The 24,048-nt window shown below is 52.7% G+C and overlaps 1 protein-coding gene across 1 annotated transcript; it reads right to left on the reverse strand.

Annotated features, from left to right (window-relative positions):
• Positions 1-2,407: 2,407 nt before the first annotated feature.
• On the reverse strand, positions 2,408-22,004 carry EXOC3 (exocyst complex component 3). Its single transcript, XM_077749406.1, has 13 exons — positions 21,352-22,004; positions 20,557-20,747; positions 19,108-19,240; positions 12,954-13,830; positions 10,843-10,960; positions 10,440-10,565; positions 9,234-9,334; positions 7,456-7,566; positions 7,215-7,365; positions 5,745-5,867; positions 4,276-4,437; positions 3,692-3,819; positions 2,408-2,911 (listed from the first exon to the last, which is right to left on the reverse strand). The coding sequence occupies exons 2-13, from the start codon at positions 20,698-20,700 to the stop codon at positions 2,740-2,742; spliced, it is 2,346 nt and encodes a 781-aa protein (XP_077605532.1). The 5' UTR covers positions 20,701-20,747; positions 21,352-22,004; the 3' UTR covers positions 2,408-2,739.
• Between the last annotated feature and the right edge of the window lie 2,044 nt (positions 22,005-24,048).

A 24,048-nucleotide genomic window follows, 5' to 3' on the forward strand; every position in this document is an offset into this window, starting at 1 on the left:
CCCCTAGGTGGATTCACCCCCCACCCCTCACCCAAGGTGGCTCCTGCCTCCCTCTACCAGGTGGAGCCCCTCCTGGGTGGATCCTGCCCCTCAGATCATCCCTGAAGTCTTGTGTCACAGACACACCTTTTAATAGTTAAAATTTTAGATGTTTATTATAAAAACAAAATGGCACATCAAAGCTGAGTCCATAGATACTTTTTGTAAGAAAAATCTAACCTCTTATTGTAAATTTGCAGCCATTTCAAAGTCCATAGAAAGGAGTCTCGAGGAGTGTGGGTTCTAGGACCACCGTAAGGACTACAGACTTGTTGGCTTCAAACGAAGAAAGTCAGGTGTGGGCAGGGCCGCTCTCGTCCAGTGCCACGGGGAACCCTCTGGCTGCGGCAGTGTCTGCTGCTCCGGGGCTTGGGGGACCACCACCCGAGCCCACCGATGTGTGTCAGGGCCCCACCCGCACTCTCCCGGGCCAGCTGCCCAGGGAGCCCATCTCCGGGCTTCTCCTCGCTGTGTCCCGAGTCTCATCCCAGGCGGCACTGGTGTCCCCGGGGCATGCCTGTATGACGGGTGCCCCACGCAGGAGGGAGGGCGGGGCGGTGGGAAGCCCCCATGTGGCCCGCCTTCCCTGGAAGAGTTCCTCTGGACAAAAAGAAGTGTGCATGCTTCCAGGCTCCATGTTTTGGGGTCATGGCTGTTTGGACTGTACTCTGGCAGACTTGAGAGGGACAGGACCCCAGGCAGGCGTCAGCTCACAAGCTCACACTAGTTAGACAAACGTGGTCAGGAGCCCCTTCACCGCACGCTCTGGAAGCCCTATGAATGAAACTTGAGAGTCCAGGAGATTTCCTCCTTTGACATACATTTTTCCAACGACCCCGAGACTCTGCATCTGCAGTGTTCCTGGTACTGGCCGTGCGCTGCCTGTCTTGTTAAAGCCATTTCCCCGATGGGCACTTGGCGCCAACTGGCCTGGAGGTGACCCTCCCCCACGTGTCACCAACCACCGGGACGTGGCCTCTGCCGTCCCGCCCACTCCCACCACATCCTGGCCAGCGTGCTCCCTTCAAAATCACGTGTCCCCAGGGTCTGGGATGTGCCGACATCTGCCCTTCACTTCAGGCAGCCAGTCCTCTGCCCAGCATCACAGCAGGCATCCCTGAAGCAGGTGTGAGCAGTGACCGTGGACACTGGAGTGACCGTCACATGCTCAGAGCAAGAGCACCAGCAAGCACCACATGCATCGCTAGGGTCTACTGTCATTATTTGAAGATTCTCCCTGGATATTTGCTCCCGAAGTAACATGGAGTGAAAATTTTCTCAGCTGGTGGAAACAGCAATGTATTTTTATTATTATAAGGGACAATAACTAATGATTGTTAACTCCTACTTGTATTAGTTCAAAAAGCATTAGGCACTTACTCCATGCCAGGCAGTAGGACATATCATAGTTAATAGGTACTCAGAGACAGGACATTACTACGTGTTTGTCGAAAAGTGAGGCCTCTCCTGAACCAGTAACGTGCCTGAGCTGCAGCCAGTTGTCAGTTACTTCATTCCCTTTAGGTCTGGATTCCTTCAGGACAAAGTCCTACATGTGAATTTTCTTATCTTGTGCAGAGGAGATAAAAGTGCAATTATCAGCTCCGCACCTTGAACGTGCCTGGAGAGGAAAGGAAACCTACGTCCCAAAGACTGAACTCGGACGCTCAGAGCGGCCCCCCCACCCCGCACTCACAAGAAGTCTGCAGGGAAGGGGCGCACAGCATGCCCACCAGAGAGGCTGGAGGCACAGTGAGCAAGGGCTGTCCCTGCTGTCCCAGAAGTCCTTGGGGTCCCTGAAGCGAGGGTGGGGGAACAGGGCAACCCTCCCTCCCTCCCTCCCTCATCTTGGCCGGCACTGCACGGTGCATCTGAGGAACCCCATTTGCTGACAGCAGCGTGGGGAAGGGTCAGGACCCCTCACACCCCACATGCAAGGCCCCGCCACTCACTCTGGTGTGGCTTCTCTGCTAATGTGGTGTGAGATTAGAGACTAAAAGTGCCAACAAGGCCACTGCTGAAGCAGCTGCCGTGGGGATGGTCCCACCACATGGGCCTACGGGATCCCGCGCCACCAGATAAATGTTCACATTCACTTCGGATCCGCCAGACCTGATGCTCACGACGTCTCCAGTGAGGACTTGCCCGGACGCACGCAACGGTGCGCGCCAGAGGGACACCTGTCCCATCTCACACGGCGGGGGGGGGGCGCAGGGCTCTGAGCAGNACACAGAGCTGCGGGACACAGGCCCCTTGTCCAGGCTGAGGCGCCTCTCTGGGCTGCACACCTGCCAACCGGAAACTGGCTTCGGTCTCTGGAACCTTACTAGGTCATCCTGAGTAAGAAACCCTTCACAACTGGGAAGTCTTCCTTTTTCTGTATGAGTTTAGACTCTTTTATTGAGCAGCAGAGCTTCGGAGGTGTTTACACCATGCAGAAATGAGGGGAGACCCAAGGGTTAAGGGGGACAGGCATCATGAGGCCACTCACACCAGAGCCCCCTCACAAAGGATGTTACAAGAGAGGAGAAAGCCAGAAGAGCCACGGCCTTCAGAGTGCTTGCTCTTCAAGAAGCCATGAGCGCAGCCCCACAAGAGGCAGGTGTGCGGGACCTGGGCGTCTTACGTCACTCTGGCTGCCACGCATTTCCAAGGGTGGGGGATGGGCACTGCATCACAACAAGGCTGGGGCCCAACAAGCTACTTGAGGAGCTTGGCCACGTTCAGACTGGGAACCGTGATCTCCTTGAAGATGGGCACGTAGTTTGGGTTTGCCTGGGTCGGGCCCTGCTCCAGCGTCTCGATGATGGTCTGCTTCATGTCCCGGCTGGTGTCCCCCCGCATGGCCAGCAGCGCACCGATGTGGTCATCCCTGTGGATGCGGGGAACGCCAGGGCTGCGTCGGGGTGCGCTCACCCCCCAGGCCCGACTCAAACTCCCCAGTGCCCCCCCGGCCTGGCTCGGCCAACACCGAGGCCCCAGAGGCGGCTCGACGGCTGCAGACAAGAGGTGTGAGCCCCTCATCACAGCAACAGAGAAACTGAGAGTTCTCCTCTTACTGTGGCCTTTTGTTCAAACTACAAACACACAGCTTTTTAGACTCTGTTCTCCTAAATCTTTAACAGACTGCCTGCCTAGGGCAGGGGGACCCTGGGGAGGACAGGACCGCCAGTCCCCCCTGCTGGAGGCAGGCCCAGAGCACTAGCAGGAGGGGGAGATGCTGGCTGAGTGCCCTGGTCGAGTGTGGCACGTGTCCTCTCCTCTCTGAACCCAGGAGCACAAGACGAGTTTCCTGAAGCCACCTCGCTTGTGCCACCTTCCCCAGCGAACAGAGCGTGACTGACGCCCCGCCCAGAGGGGTCCCACCTGTGCTGACCCCTGGGGGACACGTCAATCTGTTGAGGACCCATGGGCGTCAGGGCCAGGGGAGGCACAGACACAGAGAGACACAGAGACATTACTGTTCTCTGAGGTCCACCCTACTCCTGGCAGTCACCCCCACGGCCTGTCCCTACAGGAGCCTAGAACCCCCCTCCAAGTGGCACTCACACCTGACAGCCAGGCCCTTCCATCTTCCCAGTGACCCGAGGAGGGAGCTTGGTGCCTGGTCCCATGAATTCTGGCTCAAACAGGAAGGCACATGGGCCCTTACCTGATGTCTGGGTATTTGCTGACCAGAGTGGAAACCTCCAGGTAGAGAAGAGATGGGTCTGTCAGCTTAATAACTTCTGCAATGGCGACAATGGTGTCACAGTACCCATCTGCATCCTCACCAAACCCCTGGAAGACAGAGCGCCAGCAGCTGCTGAGTACTGGGAGGGGACACCTGTCGAGTCTCTGTCAAGCCCTTTGGCGGAGGCTGCCCAGCTGGCTCCCCACCTCCCACGCGGTTGGCTCAGGATCTGGCTCAGGATCCGCAGTGGAGCCCTCACTAAGCCTCAGTGGGATGCTGCCAGCAGGAGGCAGGGGATGGACGACCGGGAGTGAGCCCAGGACTGCCCGTGAGGGTCAGGCCAGTGTCTGGCGAGCGCTGCCCCCGAACAAGGGTCTAGAAGCCACGGCCCGGCATGCGAAGCCCCAGCCACAGGGTCCAACAGACCTTCCCGTTCACACGAGAAGGATCGACTGGCTGCTTGGTCCCTGATCAGCTGGCCTAAACAGCCCAGGGGGGTGGGGGGATGGTACTGGGGGAGGGGAGGACAATGAGCCAAGGACCTGGGCCCAGGCGGCACTCACGGAGGCCAGCTTCCGGAACAGGTGGCGGAGCTGCGCGGCCTCCCGGACCATCCTCTCGGCGCCCTCCTTGCGCTCCTCTGCGCTGCGGAAGGAGATGCGCTTCTGCATGACGGCGCGCAGGTACTCCAGCACCACGCGCCGCTGCGCCTCCGCCGTCATCCTCTGCGGGCAGACACAGGGTCAGCGAGGTCCCCGCTCAGGTCCACACCCTGCCGAGACCTGGGAGTGTGTCCCCCCCCGGCCCCATCAACAGCCAGCAGAAGCCTACAGCGTGTGCACAGCTGAGTTTCTACCGTGTCACCTCCCTGAGCCACAAGAGCATTCACTGCGGTGCCTTCCGGTAAGTGGTGAAAGGAAACTCGAAACAAGATCCTCACAAGAGACACAACCCTTAGGCCACCGGAGAGGAGCCGGCCAGACAAGACCCAGCTCCCATCTGGAGGCCTGCGCACAGCACGCCTCAGACACCGGCTATTAAGTCAACGTACCCGATGTTTACGGAAGTCAACGGCGGAACCAGCAACTGTGCAAGCAACGGCCGAAAGGGTCGCACGCCAACCTCTGACCGCCAGAGGCTTCCCGGGGAGGGACTGGCCAGCTGGGGGTGCGACCACTGGGCCTCCCGACAGCTTTCACTTTTAGCGGCAGAGACGTGAGAATTCCCTTTGAAACTAGGCCTTACACCAGGGCTGCGCTGGGTCCCAGTCAACACAGCAGGGCAAGACGTGAGAGGTGTGAGGACCAGAAGTGAAAACAGGGTCACTGTTAAAATGACACAACTCCATACATACGGGTCTGAAAGGGTCCAGAGACAAATCCTAGGAACACTCGGCAAGTTTTACAAAATGTCTCAACGTGAGGTCAGTGTATCAAAATCACTTCCATAAGCCAGAAACAAACTTCTTAAAATGTAACATTTTTTACAGCAATAAGCGCCAATACTGCCGGGGCCCTGGGAAGTCACCGACCCGGAGTGAGGGGGCGCCCAGGCCCTGCAGAAGGACTTCCAGCAGACAGCCGAGGGACATGGGGGCTCTGGGCCCCGTCTGCAGCAGGCTCCCAGGTCCTCCACGGCCCGGCCGCACAGGAAGAGCCCTGGGGCCTCTCCCGGGGGGCAAGGTGGGGGGGGACAGGCGGGCAGCCCGAGTCCCGGACGGGGATCCGGAGAGGGAACGGCTGCTCACCCCCAATCCACAGCCACCAGCGCCACCCTCCCTTCTAGGGCCCCACCACGAGCACTGCCTGGGTGTGTGGCCACGTGGTAAAGAGGGTTTGGTGGGGTGTCAAGAGGCAGTAAGGCTGAACGAACAGAAACCCGTCACCTCCACCCGGCTTCTCTTTAGACACGGACGCGTCCTCAGGTCAACAAAACTCCCGGTGCATATCCAGTCAGAGGAACTGGACACAGTTCCACACAGGTGCCAGGTGGGCTCCAGCCTGCAGGTGAGCACACACCATCTGGCTCTTACCTTTTTATACGGCTTTTTAATTTTGGCAAAGTCATTGAAATAGTCTTCCACGGTAACACAAATAGTGTCCACGGCATTGGACCCTAACAGCCACTTCCTTGTCATCAGCTCATTGAGATGTTGCTGAAAAGTAAAAAACACAGAAGACATCACTCGGACACTGTCCCTGAGTCACGTGTACCTGGAGGAAGGTGCTGCAGGACCTCAGTGACATTCTGTGACAGTGGCACACACTCAGGGCCAACTGCACCGGCACGCGCTCCGCCAACGGGTACCCTGTGGGAGATGTATGCCACCCACGACCTCGGTGACGGGCTGGCATTCCCTACGCATGCCTGTCAGGACACTGGATCCCTTTAACGTTCACGTAGATGTATTACTTGGATACTCTGCAACTTATTTACTCCATCCTGATGGACGCTTACAATTTCTCCCACTTGGCAGTTACAAAGAAGGCTGCACCGAATTTGTGCATTTCTGCAGGTGAAAGCCCAAGAGTGGAACTCCGTCCACCGGTGTGCACACTGAAGCGTCAGTAACCCTCCAGGCGGCCCTCCAGAAACTGCCGTCTACAGAACAGCAGAGAGCACATCTGTCCCCAGGCCGGAGACACACAGCCAGGGGCTGCCGTGTTTAACCCTTGCCAGCCCGCTAGAGCAACAGATAATACTCGGTTTGAATTTGCATATCTTTGAAGAATAGGAAGATAAGGAATTTTGTTTCATATTCAGAACATTTGTAATCCCTTTTCTGTGAAATGGTTAGTCATCTCCTTTACTTTTCTCTTATAGCTGTTATTTTATTTTGAAATATTTCAAATGTGTAATTTCATGTTTTCTAAACCGTTTTCAAGAAAGTCACATCACGAAACGATCCCACCAATCACCTCAAAAGCTCCTTTCCAGCTACTTCTTTCCCAGCAGGATCCGAGATGATCTTGGTTTTACTTTTTTCAAGATGTTCTAGTTTCTGATAACATATCTAGGTAATACTAAACCATCTCTGTGTTTCTGAAATAAACCTTACTTGCTGTTCTTGGTGTATTATGCCTCAGATATGATGGGAAATGCATTTTGTTAATGGCTTTGTTTTGTACTTTCAGTCAAAGCTGAGACTGGCCTACGTAATGTGTGTGCAGCATGCACGAATTCTCAATTTGGTTCTTATACTGGGAATTTGCCAATAAGCATAATCAGCCTTCCTTTTGCACACTTGTTTCCACTGTGTCATCCACTAAGCAGATGAGTCTCCTTAATGGTTCACGGGAGTCTCTTTCAGCTGTGCATCGTAAGGGCCCCAAACCTGGGCCTCTGTCGTACAAGGCACAGGTCACAGAGAGGGAAAAGCCCTTTAGCAGTGAGCGAGGTCAAGTCGACTGTCAGCTCCGTGTGGTACACGGGGTGATGAGGGCTCATGGGATGGAAGCCCCATTTCCAGCCTAGAAATGAAGCGGCAGAGAAGCGCTCCCACCTCCAGGTCCAGGAAGACCTCCTCCAGCAGGCTGCCGCAGCCTTCCTTCGCGATGGTGTCCAGGATCCCATCCATGCTTGGCTGACTCAGAGACACACCTGCTTCCAAGTCATTTTTCAAGTACTTCCTCTTTAAACTGACTATGGATTCTCTACAAGGAAACAGTTAAGGCTCGGTGAAGCGGCTGAGTACCCCTACCTTCTTCTCTGTTGTGTCTGGTTGCCCTCTCCCAGTCACTTACTTAAAGGTCTGGCAGTTGTTGATGATGGCGATCATGTACTGCACGTAGCAATGCGGGTGCTGCCGGTCCCTCAGGTGTTCTTCTTTGTACGACTGGGTTTCGTCCTTGTACCTGAGAACACAGCCCCCGGCAACATCAGTCGAGGGCCACGCAGAGGTGTGCCAAGCACCACGCCAACATCACACCTGATAAATACATCTGGCATTGCTGACATCTGACCGGTTAAGTCTTTAAAAATAGGATTTTGGATGATCCATAAGATCAGAGAAGCTGATGATTTCAAATGGATTCTTGAAAATAAATCTTTTATCAGGCTTTAAAACATGGTTCAGTATTCTGATTACACAAATATTTTTAAAAGATTTCTGAGTAACTGGGAAATTATTATTTTATCTGACATATAATTTGCCTAGAAATTCATATAATAGTGTTGGAAACATTATCAAATATTAGATAAAATTTCACTTTCTGAAGAAAAATCGATAAATTACTCAAAAATGCAAAACTCATTTGAGGTCAAGAAAAGTGAGATCACTACATACTTTATTTCTGAATTTGTTACGGAGATTCCCAAACACGTACAGAAGCAGAATAGCACAACGTACTGTACGTATGTTTAAAAGATCTTAAGAAAGGAGCAAACTGAAAATTGGCAATTACAGAGAAATAATTAAGCATTTATTCTAGCTTTCTGTCCGACATGAGGTTCAGATAATCAAACTTCTGAGGCTGATGAGGAAAATCTCCTCTTTCTGCAAACAAAACAAATAAGGCCATGACGCGCAGGTGGGTGACTGATGGGCACCTGAGCCACCAGAGCAGGACAGAGGGACATGCATCCCCTGGTACACACCACCTATGTGGGCTTCTTGCCAAGCAGTAAGACAGTGAAGAGGAATCCCATCGCCTTTAGAGGCAGCATGTGGTTGGCGGGCGCACGGCAGTCAGGGTTAGGCACTATGAGATAACCTGACACATGTCCTTGGGCCAGTGGCTGAAAGAGGGGCGAGGCTGCACTCATGGACCTGAGACCAGGAGCCCCAAGGGTGGCTCGCAGTGCAGACCCTGCCGCAGCTCTGTCGGAATACGTACCTAGAAAGAGGTGTGCCTGGAGCACCGGGGTGGGGGCCCCAATACAAACCTGGTGTCAGATGACCCCAAGGAATGGCTGCTCACATGTATGTGGGTTGACGGCCTCGCAGTGAGGGTTAGGTTGTAGGGAATGAGGTGCCTGGATGTCTGGGATTTGCTTTAAAGTACTTGGGTGGGTGGGGGGTGGGTACCGATGAGGTGAAGGGGGATTTAAAGGGACAGCTTCTGAAGATGGAGGACAAGTCAAGGTTTTTAAGCCTTTCTTTCTACTTCCGTATAGGTTTGAAAATCTTTGTAAACAATGCAGAGGGAGGAAGGTGTCCCGGAGACACACCCCGACCCCCTCGGAGGGCCACCTCCCAGTGACAGAATGTGGAGCTACCACCGAAGGAATCCCCCACACCCGGGCTCTGGGCAGTCCAGACAACAGAAAGGACGTGTCTGGAAAAGACTCTAACAATGGCAGCCCTGCCCGCACTGCCCAGGACGGCACAGCAGACCGGTCCAGGCTCTCGGGAAAATGGCGCAGTCCACTGCAAAGAAGACAGTAAGAAAAGGCTCATTTCAAAACAACAAAGGTCACTACAGCAAATCCTGGCTTCAAGTATTTTTCAATATCAAGCATATCAGGATCAAAATTTTGCGTTTAAAATCTTTCTAAATCAGCACACTGGTAAAATACCTACCTGCTCAGGAAAGAATTCATTTGCTGAAGACACAGAACTAGTACCTTTGTTTTCAGATCTTCACTTATCTGAGCAGCAACTTGGAGATTCTGTTCGAACATCTAAAAATTGGAGAACTTACACTGTCATATAAACTCACAAGAGTTTCCCCTTACATAAAACCCCTATCTGCCAACTGGTAGTTACAGTCCATATTCAGGGGGAAAAAAATGAAACCACTTGAAAAATAACAAAGTTAGTCAAACAGACAACTTTCACACTAGCTAAAAAAATCAAGTGAATCACTTCCTAACTACCTGCAAACTGGCTGGTCTCCACAAAGAGGGCAATGTATATGCTCCCCAGGCTGACAGGGAGATGGGGGCCCCGGGAGGCTGGGTGTGGCAGGGGTCACTTGGGTGCTGGGGGCTGGGCTCTGACTTGTGAAGTAGATTCCTTGCAAAGGAGGGCGCACGCTGGACTGAGGGAGGCAGATGTGGAGAGACGGAGAAAGACCAGATGGCCAAGTTCCTTCCGGGCCCGCGGCCCATGTGGTCCGTCATGACACCAGTTTCCAAAATAAAGGAAAGGGTGAGGCCCCGTCTGATGCTGACTAAGTGTCGCCCAGACACAGATGCCCACATCGCTCACTTGTGCCCAGCTGGTGCCCACGCACTTGGCACTGACACGGTCCCACACGAGTGTTAGAACACGGTTCAGCGCTCCTCCTGCCAGAAAGCCTCCTCCAGGAAAAAAAGCCAAGAGGCCAGAAGGAAAGGACGGGAAAGAAGCTGGAGGACCCCAGCAGGGTCCAGGAATCAAGAAGTAAATTAGCCATAAAAAGGCACAATTATGGTTCAAATGTGAAGAACTCATTCCCAAATCCATCAGGTGACGTTCAATTGGGCGGCATTTATGAAGACAAATCTTAGACATTTACAACATAAGGAAACGTCAAAAAGCAAACTCATATTTGAGCATCACATGCAAATAACATGTAATTAGGTTCTAGTTCAAATACAAACACCCTACGGAAACTAAAGCAACCGCGGGCAAAGCTGCTTGGCACAGATGACCCTCAGTTTCTTCTGCTTCGGAGAAGGGCCTGAGGCACGAGGTGGGGCTCCCTGTGTCTTTACTGCGAAGAGAGGCACTTTATGCTGATTTGTAAAACCCACAGAGCCTACGAATGAGCCAGGAATGACCCTCGGAAGCGCACAGTGGTACCTGGAAGACGATGGCCGGGAGCGTCGTCTGGTAGTACCCATCTTGGTCAGCTTCAGGCTCTGTCTCTTTTAGCCAGTCTTTCTTGTCTGTTTCTAGTGCTTTCCGCAGCCAGGCAATTATATTTGACTAAAAGAAGTTCAGCATCACAGAGAAAGAAAAAGAACAGGTCCCTCTGAGACAAGGCAAATGGCCTCTCTTCAGTGGTACAGCCGCAGAAACCAAACTCCGGGCCCCAGGAGTCCCCGTTACCCGTGCCCACGTGTCCCCCCACCGCGCGGGACATGGCCTGGCTCGGGACTGTGCACCACCGTCTGCGTGCAGGACACGGCCTGGCTCGGGACTGTGCACCGCCGTCTGCGTGCAGGACACGGCCTGGCTTGGGACCGCGCACTGCCCCACTCACAGTGAGAGTAGACATGTATGTGTCAAGCAGCTCGGAGACCACGTCTGGAGAGAGCAAAGGCTTCAGGGTGCTGACGTCCACTTCTGGGACCAGCTCTGCGTTCCCCATCATCTCCGCACTATGGCAAAACCAGGTATGAGGAAGAGTAATTACTAGGAAGACAGAAAACGCTCGCATAAGGCTGCTGTGTCCCGTGACACACGAAGGCCCCACCACCCTCAACGCCGCCCTGGGGAGGGGGGCGGGGCTTGGGCAGAGCGCCGGGTGAGAAGGGCCACGTGAGGCAGCTCAGTCCCTTGCCTCAGCCTGCTGCACCCAATCACTCAGGAAAGAACCCCCGTGAGGGGGAGATCTGTTTTTTCTACCCACGGCACCTCCCCATGGGCAAGGCCTGCGCCCGGCAAATACAAGGTGCTCAGCAGACGGGATCTATCGAACAAGGGAGTGGCACACAAGTACAGTAATTGAGAAACTAGACCCTGAAGTCAGCACCACTAACCTGTGCAGTTCCCAACCTAACATGAATCAGCAGAGAGTGCCAATACATTCAGGCAACTGTGCTGAAGAAGACAGGGACATGAACGGAGTTCTAGAAAAAGTATCTACGTGTGGCTGGTTTCTCAAAAGTCCAAGGTTTAAATGTTAAGACAATTTACACACCTTATGCCATGTTCCCTAAATACGTGTTTCCAAAGAAAACACCGAGTCCTAACAGCTAGTCCGCTGTCCGTGAGAAACAAGGTCTTCCCGAGTGAACTTCAGAATATTCAGAATATTCTTCAGAACATTAAAAGACTATCATTCAACCTAGATTTTCACCCAAGAATCTTCAATCAGTGTGCAGTGTTTCTAGTATGAAAGCAGTTCAGTTTCTCCCACCAGGAAGTCCCAATGCCGGATGGTTCGGCCAGGGAGGCCAGCGTGCCGCTGCACGTGCCCAGACAGGCGCCCACAACGTAGTGAAACACAAAGCCGGGACACAGAACTCTGTGCGTCAAAGACGCAAACCCACAGCCTGGAGGCTGAAGCAGCGGCCAGAGCCCGGGCCCAGATTCTAATCCTGCTCCCCACTCGCTGGCCATGGAAACGCTGGGCCCGTGACTCCCTGTGCCTCAGTTTCCTCATGCACAAAACGAAGATGATCACGACAGTACCTTCCTCATGGGGGAGCATGTGACATGCTGGCCTGTTTAGAAAAGGCCACAGGATGGGGCACTGGTGGTCGCTGCGGACTCATGGGCTGGGTAAGGGCAGCGTCCAGGAGCCAGCGGGCCCCGGCCTGGCACGGGGACACTGCAAACGTGCCACACATAGTGACCACCGTCATCTGTGCGTGGGACAGAGTCCCTCCTGTTTCCTTCCGTTGAAGCGTATACACGCTCTACTGTGATCCGTTACCAAAGTACAAACAAAACATCCCAAAACCCATGGCTACAGCAAAAGGTTTAGTTGATTTCTGCACACGAGCAGTAAGACAGGCTAAAAATAATTCCAAGACAGCACTTCACACTGTTCTCTCTTCAGAAAACCTGCAGTTCTCAGCTCGTCTTACAGAATCTCAGAACACCCCACCGGTGCCTCCACCTTCACACCTTACCGCAAACTAATCAAGCACCAAACGGCTCACGTTCCTTTTGGGAAGCGACAAAAGCACAAGGCTGGAATGCAAAGAGCATGGACTTTTCTCAGGTGCTGGTGAGAAGAGGCCCAACGGGGGCCTGGAAACCAGGACGACGGAGTTGGTGCCTCCTTACCAGCGACGTGACCGCAGACCCCGGGGCCTCCCGCGCGCACGCGTCCCCCGTGTGAGGCCACACACCCAGGTGCCACCACAAGGAGGGAGTGGGTCAGCGCACGGTGGGCTCAGTATCACGGAAAGGCCCAACGCAGAGCCGTGAGACAGGGCCTGGGCCTCAAGGGCGGAGCGCCACCTAAACACAAGGGCATTCGCACAACCAGAGGCTGGGCCCTGACCTCAAGGTGAAGCCCACAAACAGGCCAGAGAGGAGACCTCCGTCGGCAGAAAAGGAAGTCTGAGGGGGCCGAGCACACACCAGAGCAGCACAACCCAACTCCGTGTGGAAGCAAACGCAAGAGTGAATGCGGGTTACCTTGCGTAGGTGTTCAGCACCCACGTCAGCAGGCTCACGATCTCGCTGGCCTCCAGGTCTTCGGACGCGAGCTCCTGCATCCGCGAGCTCAGCGCCTGGTGGTACATGTTCAGGAGGTTTCTGAAGATCTCGTAATGGGGGGGGAAGCACTGAACCATCAGGTTTTTGGCAACAATGAGGTCATCTAGGACGTACTTCCTTATGATTTCCAGGTGGCGGACAAGCCACATCTTGTCCGACTCCCTGGTGTCTGCCTGTGTGCCCTCAATTCTAGTGGTCACGGTCCTGTCCAAGATGGCAAACATCTTCTCCTTCCAATTCTTGGGCCTCCCGGGAGGAACAAAGCTAGTTTGCTTTTTTCGGTCAAGTATGCGCCTGTCGATTTTTTCTTCCCTTTCGATAATTCTAACAACTGAGACCAGCAAGGTGGGGTCACGGCGAACAGTGACCAGCGACCTCTGCAGCACCATCCATAGCTGCTTGGCCAGCTCATCAGAAAGGCCCTGCGTGCTCCCGAAGTAGCCGTGGATGAGGGTCATGTCGCGAGTGTTCCCACTGTCCATGCGGTACTGCTCGTACATCAGCCCGTCCCGGGAGCACTCCAGGTCCATCAGCTTCCGGTGGGCTTGCAGGAGCGCCCCTTGCTCTATGAGGTCCTGGGTCTCCCTCACAATCTCTGGCACTGGGAAAAAAGGCACAAGACAGCACCGTGAAAACGACACAAAAAGCTGTGCGGGACACTGGGGAGGAGGCGGAGGGCGGAGCCCGGGGACCCCTCTCTGCACCCAGACAACCGCACTGGCGGAAGCTGAGTAACTACTTGGACTGCGGAGTCTGCAGAAGGCCGGCAACTTCCGGGAGAAGGCGTGTCGGTAAACTGAGGTTCATCTTGGTCCACTGCAGCTCTGAGCACAGGAGCGGCTTCCCAGGCCCGGCCCCGGCCGCCACATGTTCCTGAAGCAGCCGGCACACAGCCGGAGAGAACCCGGGTGAGCAGAAAGGACCACGTGCTCCAAACACGCAGGACCTGTGCCCCCGCTGCCGGCCGCTGCAGGGAGGTGTGGACACAGGGTGGAGCCCACTGTCACTACACTCCCACTACCGATGCTGTAACCCTTCTCCCCTCCGCCAGGTGACTTCCGGGGGATTTAAAGAGTCAGTGCCTCTTTCCCCTTCTGCTTTTATTCCTTCTCCCTCTGGACATTAAAGACTAGGACGTTCAAAAGCAACCTCACATACAATGGAATTTAAAACCTGCCTCCACATGCTCAGGGAAAGGTCAGGGCCCAGAAGGCCTGAGAAGACCCTCAATTTACTCCCGAGTCTGGTCTTCAGCATAGGGATGGCCTGCAACAGCCAAAACAAAAGCAATAAACAAAGTCAGGGGAAGAGGAGCACCTGATTTTCAGAGTTCTCACATTACTAGATTCAAATGCCTGATATCCAACAACAACAAAAAAAATCACAAGACGTAAAAAGATATAGGAAAGGATGGAGATTCAAGGGGAGAAAACAACCCAAAACCAACCATCCGTGGGACACACTAGGTGGTAGATCTACTGAACAAAGACTTTAAAGCAAGTTTAAATGTGCTCCAGAGACTAAAGAAAGGTGTGGAGAAAGTCCAGAAAATGATACAGGAACAAAATGCAAATGTCAATGAAGAGCCAGGAATCCTGAAGGGAAATCAAAACAACCCGGGGAGGGAAAACTATAGCATGTGTCTCAGGGCTGTAAAGGCGGGTCTGAGGCTCGGAAGGAAGAATCTGCGGACAAAGATGGCATGATGGCCATCACCGAGTGCCAGGGAAGCAAGGAAAACGACTCAAGGAACAGGGCCTCTGGGGCGTGTGGGGCACCGTCAGGGGCCAGCATGCACACCTGGGCGCCCCGGAAGAGGGAAAGAGAGACAGAAGAGCAGAGAAAGGGTCTGAATAGTGGTCAAACTCACATTTAACCTGATCGAAGAGAGGAATATGAACTTCTGAAAGCTCACTAAACTCCGAGAAGGAAAAACTCGGAGATCCAGAGCAGGACACATCACAAACACACTGCTGAAAACCAAAGACAAAGGGAGAGCCCTGAAAGCCGTGGGGGAGCAGCTGCTTGCCTACGAGAAGCCTCAGGGAGACAGACGGTCCGTTCCCCTGCGAGGCCTGCTGGCAGTGGGCTGGCACAGCCGAAGGCTGGAAGGAAACCACTGTAACCCGAGTCCCATACCCGGCAACACCGTCCTTCAGAGGTGAAGGAGACATGAAGACACCCCCAGACACACACAAGCTGAGAGAGCTCGTGACCCAAGACCTGCCCGGAGAACCCCGGGGAGCCCCGCAGGGGACAGGGAAGGACGCCGGACAGACAGACAAACAAAGCAGCTGGAAAAGCCAGTGTTACCGTAACTTTGGTTTATAACTTTACTTTTTGTTCTAAGTATTTTAAAACACTAATACATCTAAGGTAAAAATTACTTGTCCAAAGATAATATTACTATAACTGGTTTATAATTCCACATAATTTAATACTAATTTATATATATATATATACATATATATATATATAAAACATTGATTTTATGTTTTTGGACAACACATAAAGATGTAAGTTTATAACATCAATAACTGAAAAGGGGTAAGGACGGCATCATGTAGGACCAGAGCTGTCATCTGTTATTGAAGTTAAGCTGGCATAAATTCAGAGTATTTTAACTTTAGATGTTAAATGTAATCCTCAAGGTAACTACCAGAAACACTTTCCTTATATAAAAAAAAGGAAATGAGAAGGAATTCAAACATTTCACTACAAAAAATCAACTAGACCCAAAACAAGACAATAATGTAGAAATGACAGACGAAAAGGCTGTAAGGCACATAGAAATCAAATGGGAAAATGACAGAAGGTGCCCATCATCAGTGATTACTCTACACGTAGGTGGATGAAACTCTCCCATCAAAAGACCGAGACAGGCAGAATGGATCTGCTGTCCACAAGAGACTCTTGACATCCACAGACACGAACAGGGTGAAATGAGAGGCCGGAGGAGACACGCCATGCGAACAGTGACCAGAATACAGCAGGTGGCCCTACGAGTATCAGACAAAACAGACCCGAAATCAACAAGTTTACAAGACACAAAGAAGGCGCTATATGTTAATAAAAGGCTCTTTACAGCGAGAAGATACAATTGCCAACATTTATGCACCTAATGAGAGACCATCAAGGTATATGAAGCAGAAATCCACAAAACTGGGCGACAGTTCTGTAATCATAGTTGGGAGACTTCGATGTCACTCACAGTAGGACGGGACAACCGGTCAGGAGGTAAGTAAGGACGCAGAGGACCTGAGCCGCACAAGCACCGGCATCTGACAGACACACAGGGGGCGCTCCACTCGGCAGCGGCACACGTGTTCCCCCAAGCCCACGTTTTCCAGGACAGACCACGAATTAAACCTTGATAGATTTTAAAAGACAGATATTATACAAAGTACCTTCTCCAACAACAACAGGATGAAGTTAGAGACCTGTAACAGAAGAAAAATCTACCAATTTGTGGAAATTAAACACATTCAATCACGAGATCAAAGAAATCACAAAGGAAATTAAAAATACTTATGAAAACACAGCACACCAAACTCATGGGATCAGGAACGCAGTGTTTAAGAAGTGTATGAGGTCTAAATGCTTACATTAAAAAAATATATATTTCAAATCAATAATTGAACTTTATAACTTAAGGAACCAGGAGAAGAGCAAGCTAACCCCAAAGCCAGCAGAAGGAAGGAGACGGTAGAGAGGAGAGCAGAGACAAGCAAAACAGACCACGGGAAAACAACACAGAAAATCAACAAAACTAAAAGGTGGTTCTCTAAAAACATCAACAGTTGACAAATCTTTAACTAAATGGTCTTAAAAAGAAAGAGAAGGCTCAAATACTAAAATCAGAAATGAAAATGGGGACATTACTGCTGACTCCACAGAAATGAGAAGATCACGAGAGCTGGGAACTGCACGCCCGTGGGAAGACCCAGGGAAGTGGCCAAACCTACCGGAACTAACTCCTGAAGAAACAGGCAATCTTTTTTTTTTTCTTTAAGTTTATTTATTTGTTTTGAGAGAGCGCAAGTGAGAGCAGGGGAGGGGCAGAGAGACAGGGGGAGAGAGAATGCCACGGAGGCTCCACAATGTCAGCAAGAGTCCGACGTGGGACTCAGTCTCATAGTCACGAGATCATGACCTGAGCTGAAACCAAGAGCTGGACACTTCACTGACTGAGCCTCCCAGGCACCCCTGAAGAAACAGAAAATCAAAACAGACCCAAAACTAGTAAGGGGAGGGGAAATGGGGAGCTATCATTTAATGGCTGCAAAATTTGTTTTTTCTTTCAGTTTTACTGGCATGTGACAGACATGCAGCTCTGTCCTGTGCCAGTTCCACGAGATGAGTCCTGGGGGTGGGTGGCGGTGACAGCTGCACAGCAGTGTGAAAGCACTTGACGCCACAGAACTGCGTGCAAACAATCAGGCTGATAAACTTTACGCTCTGTGTATCTTACGTTAAAATAAAGTGGGGGAAGAGGCTGCGTGCACAGTACTCCTGAATTACAGGTAACAAGGAAAGTCTGAAGGGGGTCAAATCAGTGCAACATCTTCCCAGTGAAATCTACTAACTAAAATACGTATATAACACGACCTCATTCATTCCTCAAGGGAAGAAAATTATTTTCAACTCCTGTGGATAAACTGCTTCCAGTAAAGTCACTTTTTGGTCATCTGGCATTAGCTTTATAAGACTGGAAGAAAATCATTTAAAAAAAATTTTTTTTTAATGTTTTATTTATTTCTGAGAGAGAGAGAGGCAGCGTGAGCAGGGGAGGGTCAGAGAGAGAGGGAGAAACAGAATCTGAAGCAGCTCCAGGCTCCGAGCTGTCAGCACACAGCCTGACGCGGGGCTGGAACCCACGAATGGTGAGATCATGACCTGAGCCGAAGTCGGACGCTTCACCGACTGAGCCCCCAGGCGCCCCATGGAAGAAAATCATTAAGGAGAGAGATTAACTAGCAAGGGGCCTGCTGGGTGTCAACAAAGGAGAAACAGGTGTGAGGACTCCATGCCGATTCCAGGGACAGTCACCAAGAGGAGCTGCCTCCTCAGCACCCACTAAGGGGCTGGCCACAGCTGCGCATTCATGGGGCGATGTGGGAAGCCACTGGGAACGCGGCCTGAGGCATCGGACCGCGGGAGGGTGAGTGCGGAGCAAGGGTCAGACGCAGGCGTGAGCGGGGCCTGAGGAGCAAGGGCAGAAGAGGACAGGAGCCGCCACGTGCTCTGCAGCCAGAGCAGGGCCGCCCGAGGCCACGTGCCGCTCAGGGCCCAGCAGAGTTTAGGGAAGGACACAAAGAACTCACGGAGAGCAGACGTGGGATAAAGGGAGGTACGGGATCAGACCATCCCACGGCCTCTTGCTAGGGTGCTGGTGACCCTGAAAGAGCAGAGGGGATGGGGGGGATGGGCTCTGGACTGTGCTGCGCAGACAGGGAGCCCCACGCAGGTGACGAGTGACACCGTTCCGGACGGGCTGTGGAATGTACTTCTTCTCAGTAGTGAGGTACCAGGACAAGGGTCCGAAAGGGCCACTCCCACACCCCCTCTCCCCACACCCTCCCAGCAGCCCCCGGGCCCTCATCAGGTCCAGCTCCAGCACTGACTGAGCCCGCAGAGCAAGTCTCTCCTCTGCCCTCCCCACGCCTGGCCCGTGCACACTCTTTGCCACCTAGAAAATGCTATTCCCCTGCATCACCTCTGTGTCTGGGAACTGGTCCCTCTGTCCTGTTCGCTGTGATGCATCTTTTCCTTCACCTGTCAGAGCCCCCCCGGTCTACTGGCCTGACAGCCACACGGCAGCCAGGAATGAACGCATGTAGCACATCTGGCTAACCCGTTTCTGTGCCTCTGTCCTGACAAACAGAACGACAAGCATTCTACTGGTCTTTGCAACTGGTCCCTTTGTCCTCAGTCCAAACAAGAAGCCAACTGCACAGTGGGTATCAAGCCCACTGTCCGTGCCGAGACAGGTCTACAAAATGCCCCGCACGAAAGCTGGATCCACCCCTGTATCACCCACAGAACTATGGGAAAGAGCACAGCTGCCCCTGACTCTCAAGGCAGCTGCNTCTCCAGTCTCTGCTGACGTCGGCCAGGGACCGCTGGATGTCCGTGACGTCATTCAGCGCGCTGTGGAGCTGGCTCAGGCCTGTGCGCACACCGTCCAACTGGGACTGGATCGCAGCCTAGGGGAGACACCCAGAGGTGATGCGTCAGGCTCCGCGCTGGGCATGGAGCCTGCATTAGATTCCACCCCTCCCTCACCTTCCCCCCACCGGCCCTCTCCCTGGCTTGCTCTCTCAGTATGGCCAGTGCCACTGTGCAGAACTGGTATATGAGATTCAGACTCACTCCACGAGTGATGCCGAATGGCCATGAGCGCACTGTACATACAGCCAGAAGGGAGGGGGTGCGAAGGAGTGCCAGCAGGCGGAGGCGACGGGGAAGGGAAAGACCAGGTGGCACAATCAAAGCCAGGAACACACCTGACCCAGGAGTCATAACTGCACACAGAAATAATTAACAACGATGGTAACAGACTGCACAAGGTCCCTAACTCGCCAGTGACAATCCTTTGTTAATCCCACAAATTTCTGGAACAGATAAAAATTCTGACTAAAAATGTAGCAGGTCCAAACTATTTTTGAAATTAAAGAAAAACTACCATTTTAAATAAGTCTAACTGGTCTTCAGATGCTTCGTTTTGGGACAAATGAATGACCCTCATCCTGTCTCACGGAGCCTGACATTACCTGGACGCTAAAAGAGTTTTCGACTGAAAAGGTGACCTCACTGCCGTAACGGTGTGAGAACTAACTTCCCTCAAAGGCATTCTCTTAAATCCCAAGCCCATTCTGCTGCCTGCCAATTACAGCAGACCCTGCTCTTAACTATACTACTTATCTACTTTGTGACCACACCGAATGTACGTATTTTAATAAAAACCTCACCTCTTCACACAATTAACAAATTAAGTTGAAAGCCAATCCAAAGCATAAAACACCTTGAAAATGAGTAATTTTCTTTCTTGTCCGACTCTCACACTCTGCGTAAGTATGCCTTGCTCTCCTCCCTCCCTACCCCCGCAGGGCCAGCAGCGTCCCTGGCACATAGCAGGTGGCTATGGCATGTGTGGCAAAGTCTAAACAAAGAGCTCTCCGGCAGCACCCAGTAGACGACCTTCTAACAGGTCAGGGTGGCTGCTAGGCTAGCATTGTTTAACAGTTAAATGGACACTTCTGGGTGCTTAAAAGTTGTTCCTTTGGGGTTTCCAATATTCCCACAATCTCCTTTGTAAATCTACTGCTTGGTAATACAGCGTTGGAAGGAATGTGTTAAGGAAAGGTGATGTTCTGTTCTGCCTCTTTCCAGATCGTCACAAGATCTAACTTAATTTAGCAATACTACAATGATGATGTTGTGCAGGAACCCAGAACTTCAGATAAACAGATGTGTCCTGATTGAGAGTGAAGCCAATGCCCATGCCTCTCGGGTTTCGTACCTTCAATCTGGCCTCCACAGAGGCCTTTTTCCGGGCCTCTCTTCTGCGATACTGCTCCACTTTATCCAGCTGGTCCGGGCGCTGAAGCATCCCAGCAACCCTTTGGACCGCTGTCGCAACAGCCTCCCGGTCTGTCTCCTTCATGATTATAAAGCAGGTGGAATGTCTGCACCTGTCATACTAGAGGTGTCCTGTGTGAACGGGGGCAGATGTAGGGAAGGTAGAAATGTTAGGTACAGAACTCACTCCCCCTCATAGGCAGCTGCTCACAATGGACTGTAAGGAGAACTTTTGAGATCATTAATCCAGTAAACCTGAAAGTTGAACAGGGATTATGAACTCCTTAATAAGAAATACAAACCTCGAGCACTCTGATATGAAGGCAGTTTTACCCTCAAGCGGAGCAGAGACATTTGCAGGTATGAACTATGAACAGACAATGTGTCCACGTGCACCTCATCCTATCAGATGTCGGTCTCCAAGGTACTTCTCTTCCCTAGACAAGGCCAATTCCTGGGGCCTTCACAGAACCCTTTGTCCACATCGGTGCCGAAGCTGTGCCGGGAGGCCTCAGTGAAGAGGGACAGCACGGGGACAGCATACACCTCAACATGCCCCACCCATCCCCCCATTCAAGTCCCAGCACGTGCCCTAGGATTCCCCTCAAAAATCACTGCCGTCTGTAATATCAAAAACTCTGCTGCCAACGACTTAACAGCCCCAATAAACAAAAGACGAGAGCGCAGAAGGTACCTTTGTTCAGGTACGACGTGCAGACACGCCAAGCAAACCTACCTTCCATCCCAGCTCCAATGCTCTGGTCCTGGCACCAGCAGAGGTCTTCAGGTGAGCGTGTGGCAAATGAGAGGATTTAATAAACACGTGTTCCCCCAGCCTCAGACATTAAACCTCTACTACCGTGCATGTTTTCTGTATACAACGTCTTAAATAGATGAAAAAGACCCATCCTCTCCCTTAATACTTTAGTCCTCATTCCCATATGCTTTCAGAAAAACACTCAACTCCAGCCACGGTCCCCACTCCGGGCTCTGTATTAAATAATTACTGTCTGCGCAGAACATGCCTTTTTACTCCTCTTTCAAACAGCGCTGTACCGCAGCCAGTCTTCCCTCTGCGGTTGACTGTGTACACCAACGCAGGAAACCCGAGCCGGACAGAAAAGTACACAGACGCCAAAAGCACTGAGGCACGTAAGATGCCTTAAACCCCACCTTCCAAAGGCAGGCGTTTCTACCCGGGCTCCTTTGCTCCCGGGTTTTCTCTGCGTTTCCTCCCGGCCGACACTCACTGCGGAGGTAAGTCTCGCTTCCCGGGCAGGTCACCGGCACCCCCACTACCGCGCACCCGCACGACTTTCAGCACGGGGCCGACCGGCAGCCCCAGAAGCGGCCATCCGGCCGGTCGCAGGAGCGCACAGCGGGTCTCGGGCGGCCCCCGGGGCTGGCTCGGCGCCCCCCGAAAGCGCCCTAGCAAGCGGCGCTCGCGGAGTCGGCAGGCACCTGCGCACCGGGGTGAGCGGCGACATCGCGGCCTCCACCGAGCCTTCCCGGCCGCGCAGCGACCGGGCCGCGGCAATCGAGCGCCCGGCTGCGCTGCCCGCCCCCCGGGCCCGCCCACNGCGGCTCACAGACACTTCCGCTTCCGGCCGCGCGCCGGAAAGGCGGGGCCTGAGCCGTCAGACGTGTGAGGTGGCCGTCAGGATGGGGTACCTGCCCGGGGCCGCTCCCACCCGGGTGGAGTGAGGGGCGTCCCTCAGCTCCTCTCATTCCAGCCCTTCCCGCCCTCCCCGCTCCGCGTCCCTAGGCCAGCTGTTAGGTGCACCTGCCTTTCCCTCTCCTTGGGCACCGTTCTCAGCACCCCCTTCACGACGGCCGTTCCCGATGCGCCCTGTCTGTAGCCCTCTGTGACCTTACGTGAGGGAGCCGCCGTGCCTCTCCATCATGCCGCCTCATCTTGAGTATTTCCCCCCATGGTTTCCATCACAGGTGCTCCGTGTATTTATCTGTTTGTGTGTCTTTCCTGGTTTTGTCTCCTTTGCTACAGCCCCAGCGCCTCCCCAGACCAGTGAATGGCATAGGGCAGACTTTCAGTAAATTAATGAACAAGCTGGGTAACAGTTGGTAATCAGTCACATCTGACTCTCAAGGTCAACACCCAGGTTGTTATGGGGCAGCTTCTTAGCTCTTGTTACACCTTGGAATCAAAAATGAACTCAACCCCTCAGGATCAGCACATCTCAAGTTCCCTCCTTATAATGAGTGTAAATAAAACAGAAGCCCACCTGGGAACAACCCACAGTAGGACTGGTTGTCACAAAACGCTAGGAGGGTGGAGGCCAAGCTGGGGTGGGCGTGGGGGTCTCGGGGATGAGTGTCACCGGGCCGAGGTGCAGGGGTGGGAGGTGGGGGGAGCTGCACTAGCTGGGAAGGAAGAGGAGGAAGCAGGTCCCTGAGTTACTGTGTGGAGGAGAGGCCCACTGACCAGAACTAACTCTCAGAGCGAGAAAGAACATGTGTTAAGCCACTCGGATTTCAGGGTTTGCCTGTTGTGGTAAGAAGCACTGTTTGCCTTAATACTGACTGAAAACAAATCCTTTCGCCGTGGTAGTTACTAGACTAAGGTGGGCACCTCCTGAAAGCCTGCCAAGACCATTCAGACAGGAAGGAGACCGGAACACGGCGGGGTGGGAGCCAGCGGGGAGGAAGGCGGGGGCAGCAGTGCAGGGTGGGGTGCAAGAGTGTGTGCACACACCTGGGCACACAGCAGGGCGGCGGAGGAGGATGCAGATGTGTGAACCCCACTGCCCCCCATTGCCGTGGTCGTACAAGCCACAATTTGCCATCAGCGGAATAGCGGATGAGGGGCAGTACTTGGCACGACACTAACACTGATAGCTGACCCCTTTGTTATTTCATCTGTACCTAGTAATTTATGAAAATATATTCTAAGTTGAATGAATGTAAACAAAAAGTTGAAATTATGTTTGAAATTGTAAATGTAAAAGTACTTTGAAACTAATGAGTTTTAAAAATTGCCAAAATTACCAAAGCTTTTAGGACTTACTTCAAATTTGGCAGCATTTAACATACCCAGGTGGAGCCTTGTGCTATGGGGGTAGGGCTTCCTGATAACTTCCTCAGCCAGGCTGGTTGCAAATGGGATGGTTGTTAAAGGGCTTTATGTTTTTTTCTCCTTAGAAGAAAAACACAAAATCTTGATTAAAAAAACTTTTTTTTGACTTCTCTTTTTGGCAGACCAGATAACTGAACAGCCTCCTGTAAAATGTTGGATGAAAACAGCAAGCCCCTTTGAACTGTACAGGTGAGCCCAAGCAAGCTCAGGAAAGCATGCTGGGAAACTGCCCTAGGGCAAGGACGGGTAGGTGTGGGTGGGACCCAGTGCCCAGGGTGGGTTTTCACACACGTGGGACAGACTTGGTCCGGGCAAAGGGTGCAGCCTCAGTCAAGAGTG

The sequence above is a fragment of the Crocuta crocuta genome, unplaced genomic scaffold, assembly GCF_008692635.1.
Source record: "Crocuta crocuta isolate KB4526 unplaced genomic scaffold, BGI_CrCroc_1.0 scaffold89, whole genome shotgun sequence".
In the NCBI taxonomy this organism is placed as follows: Eukaryota; Metazoa; Chordata; class Mammalia; order Carnivora; family Hyaenidae; genus Crocuta; species Crocuta crocuta.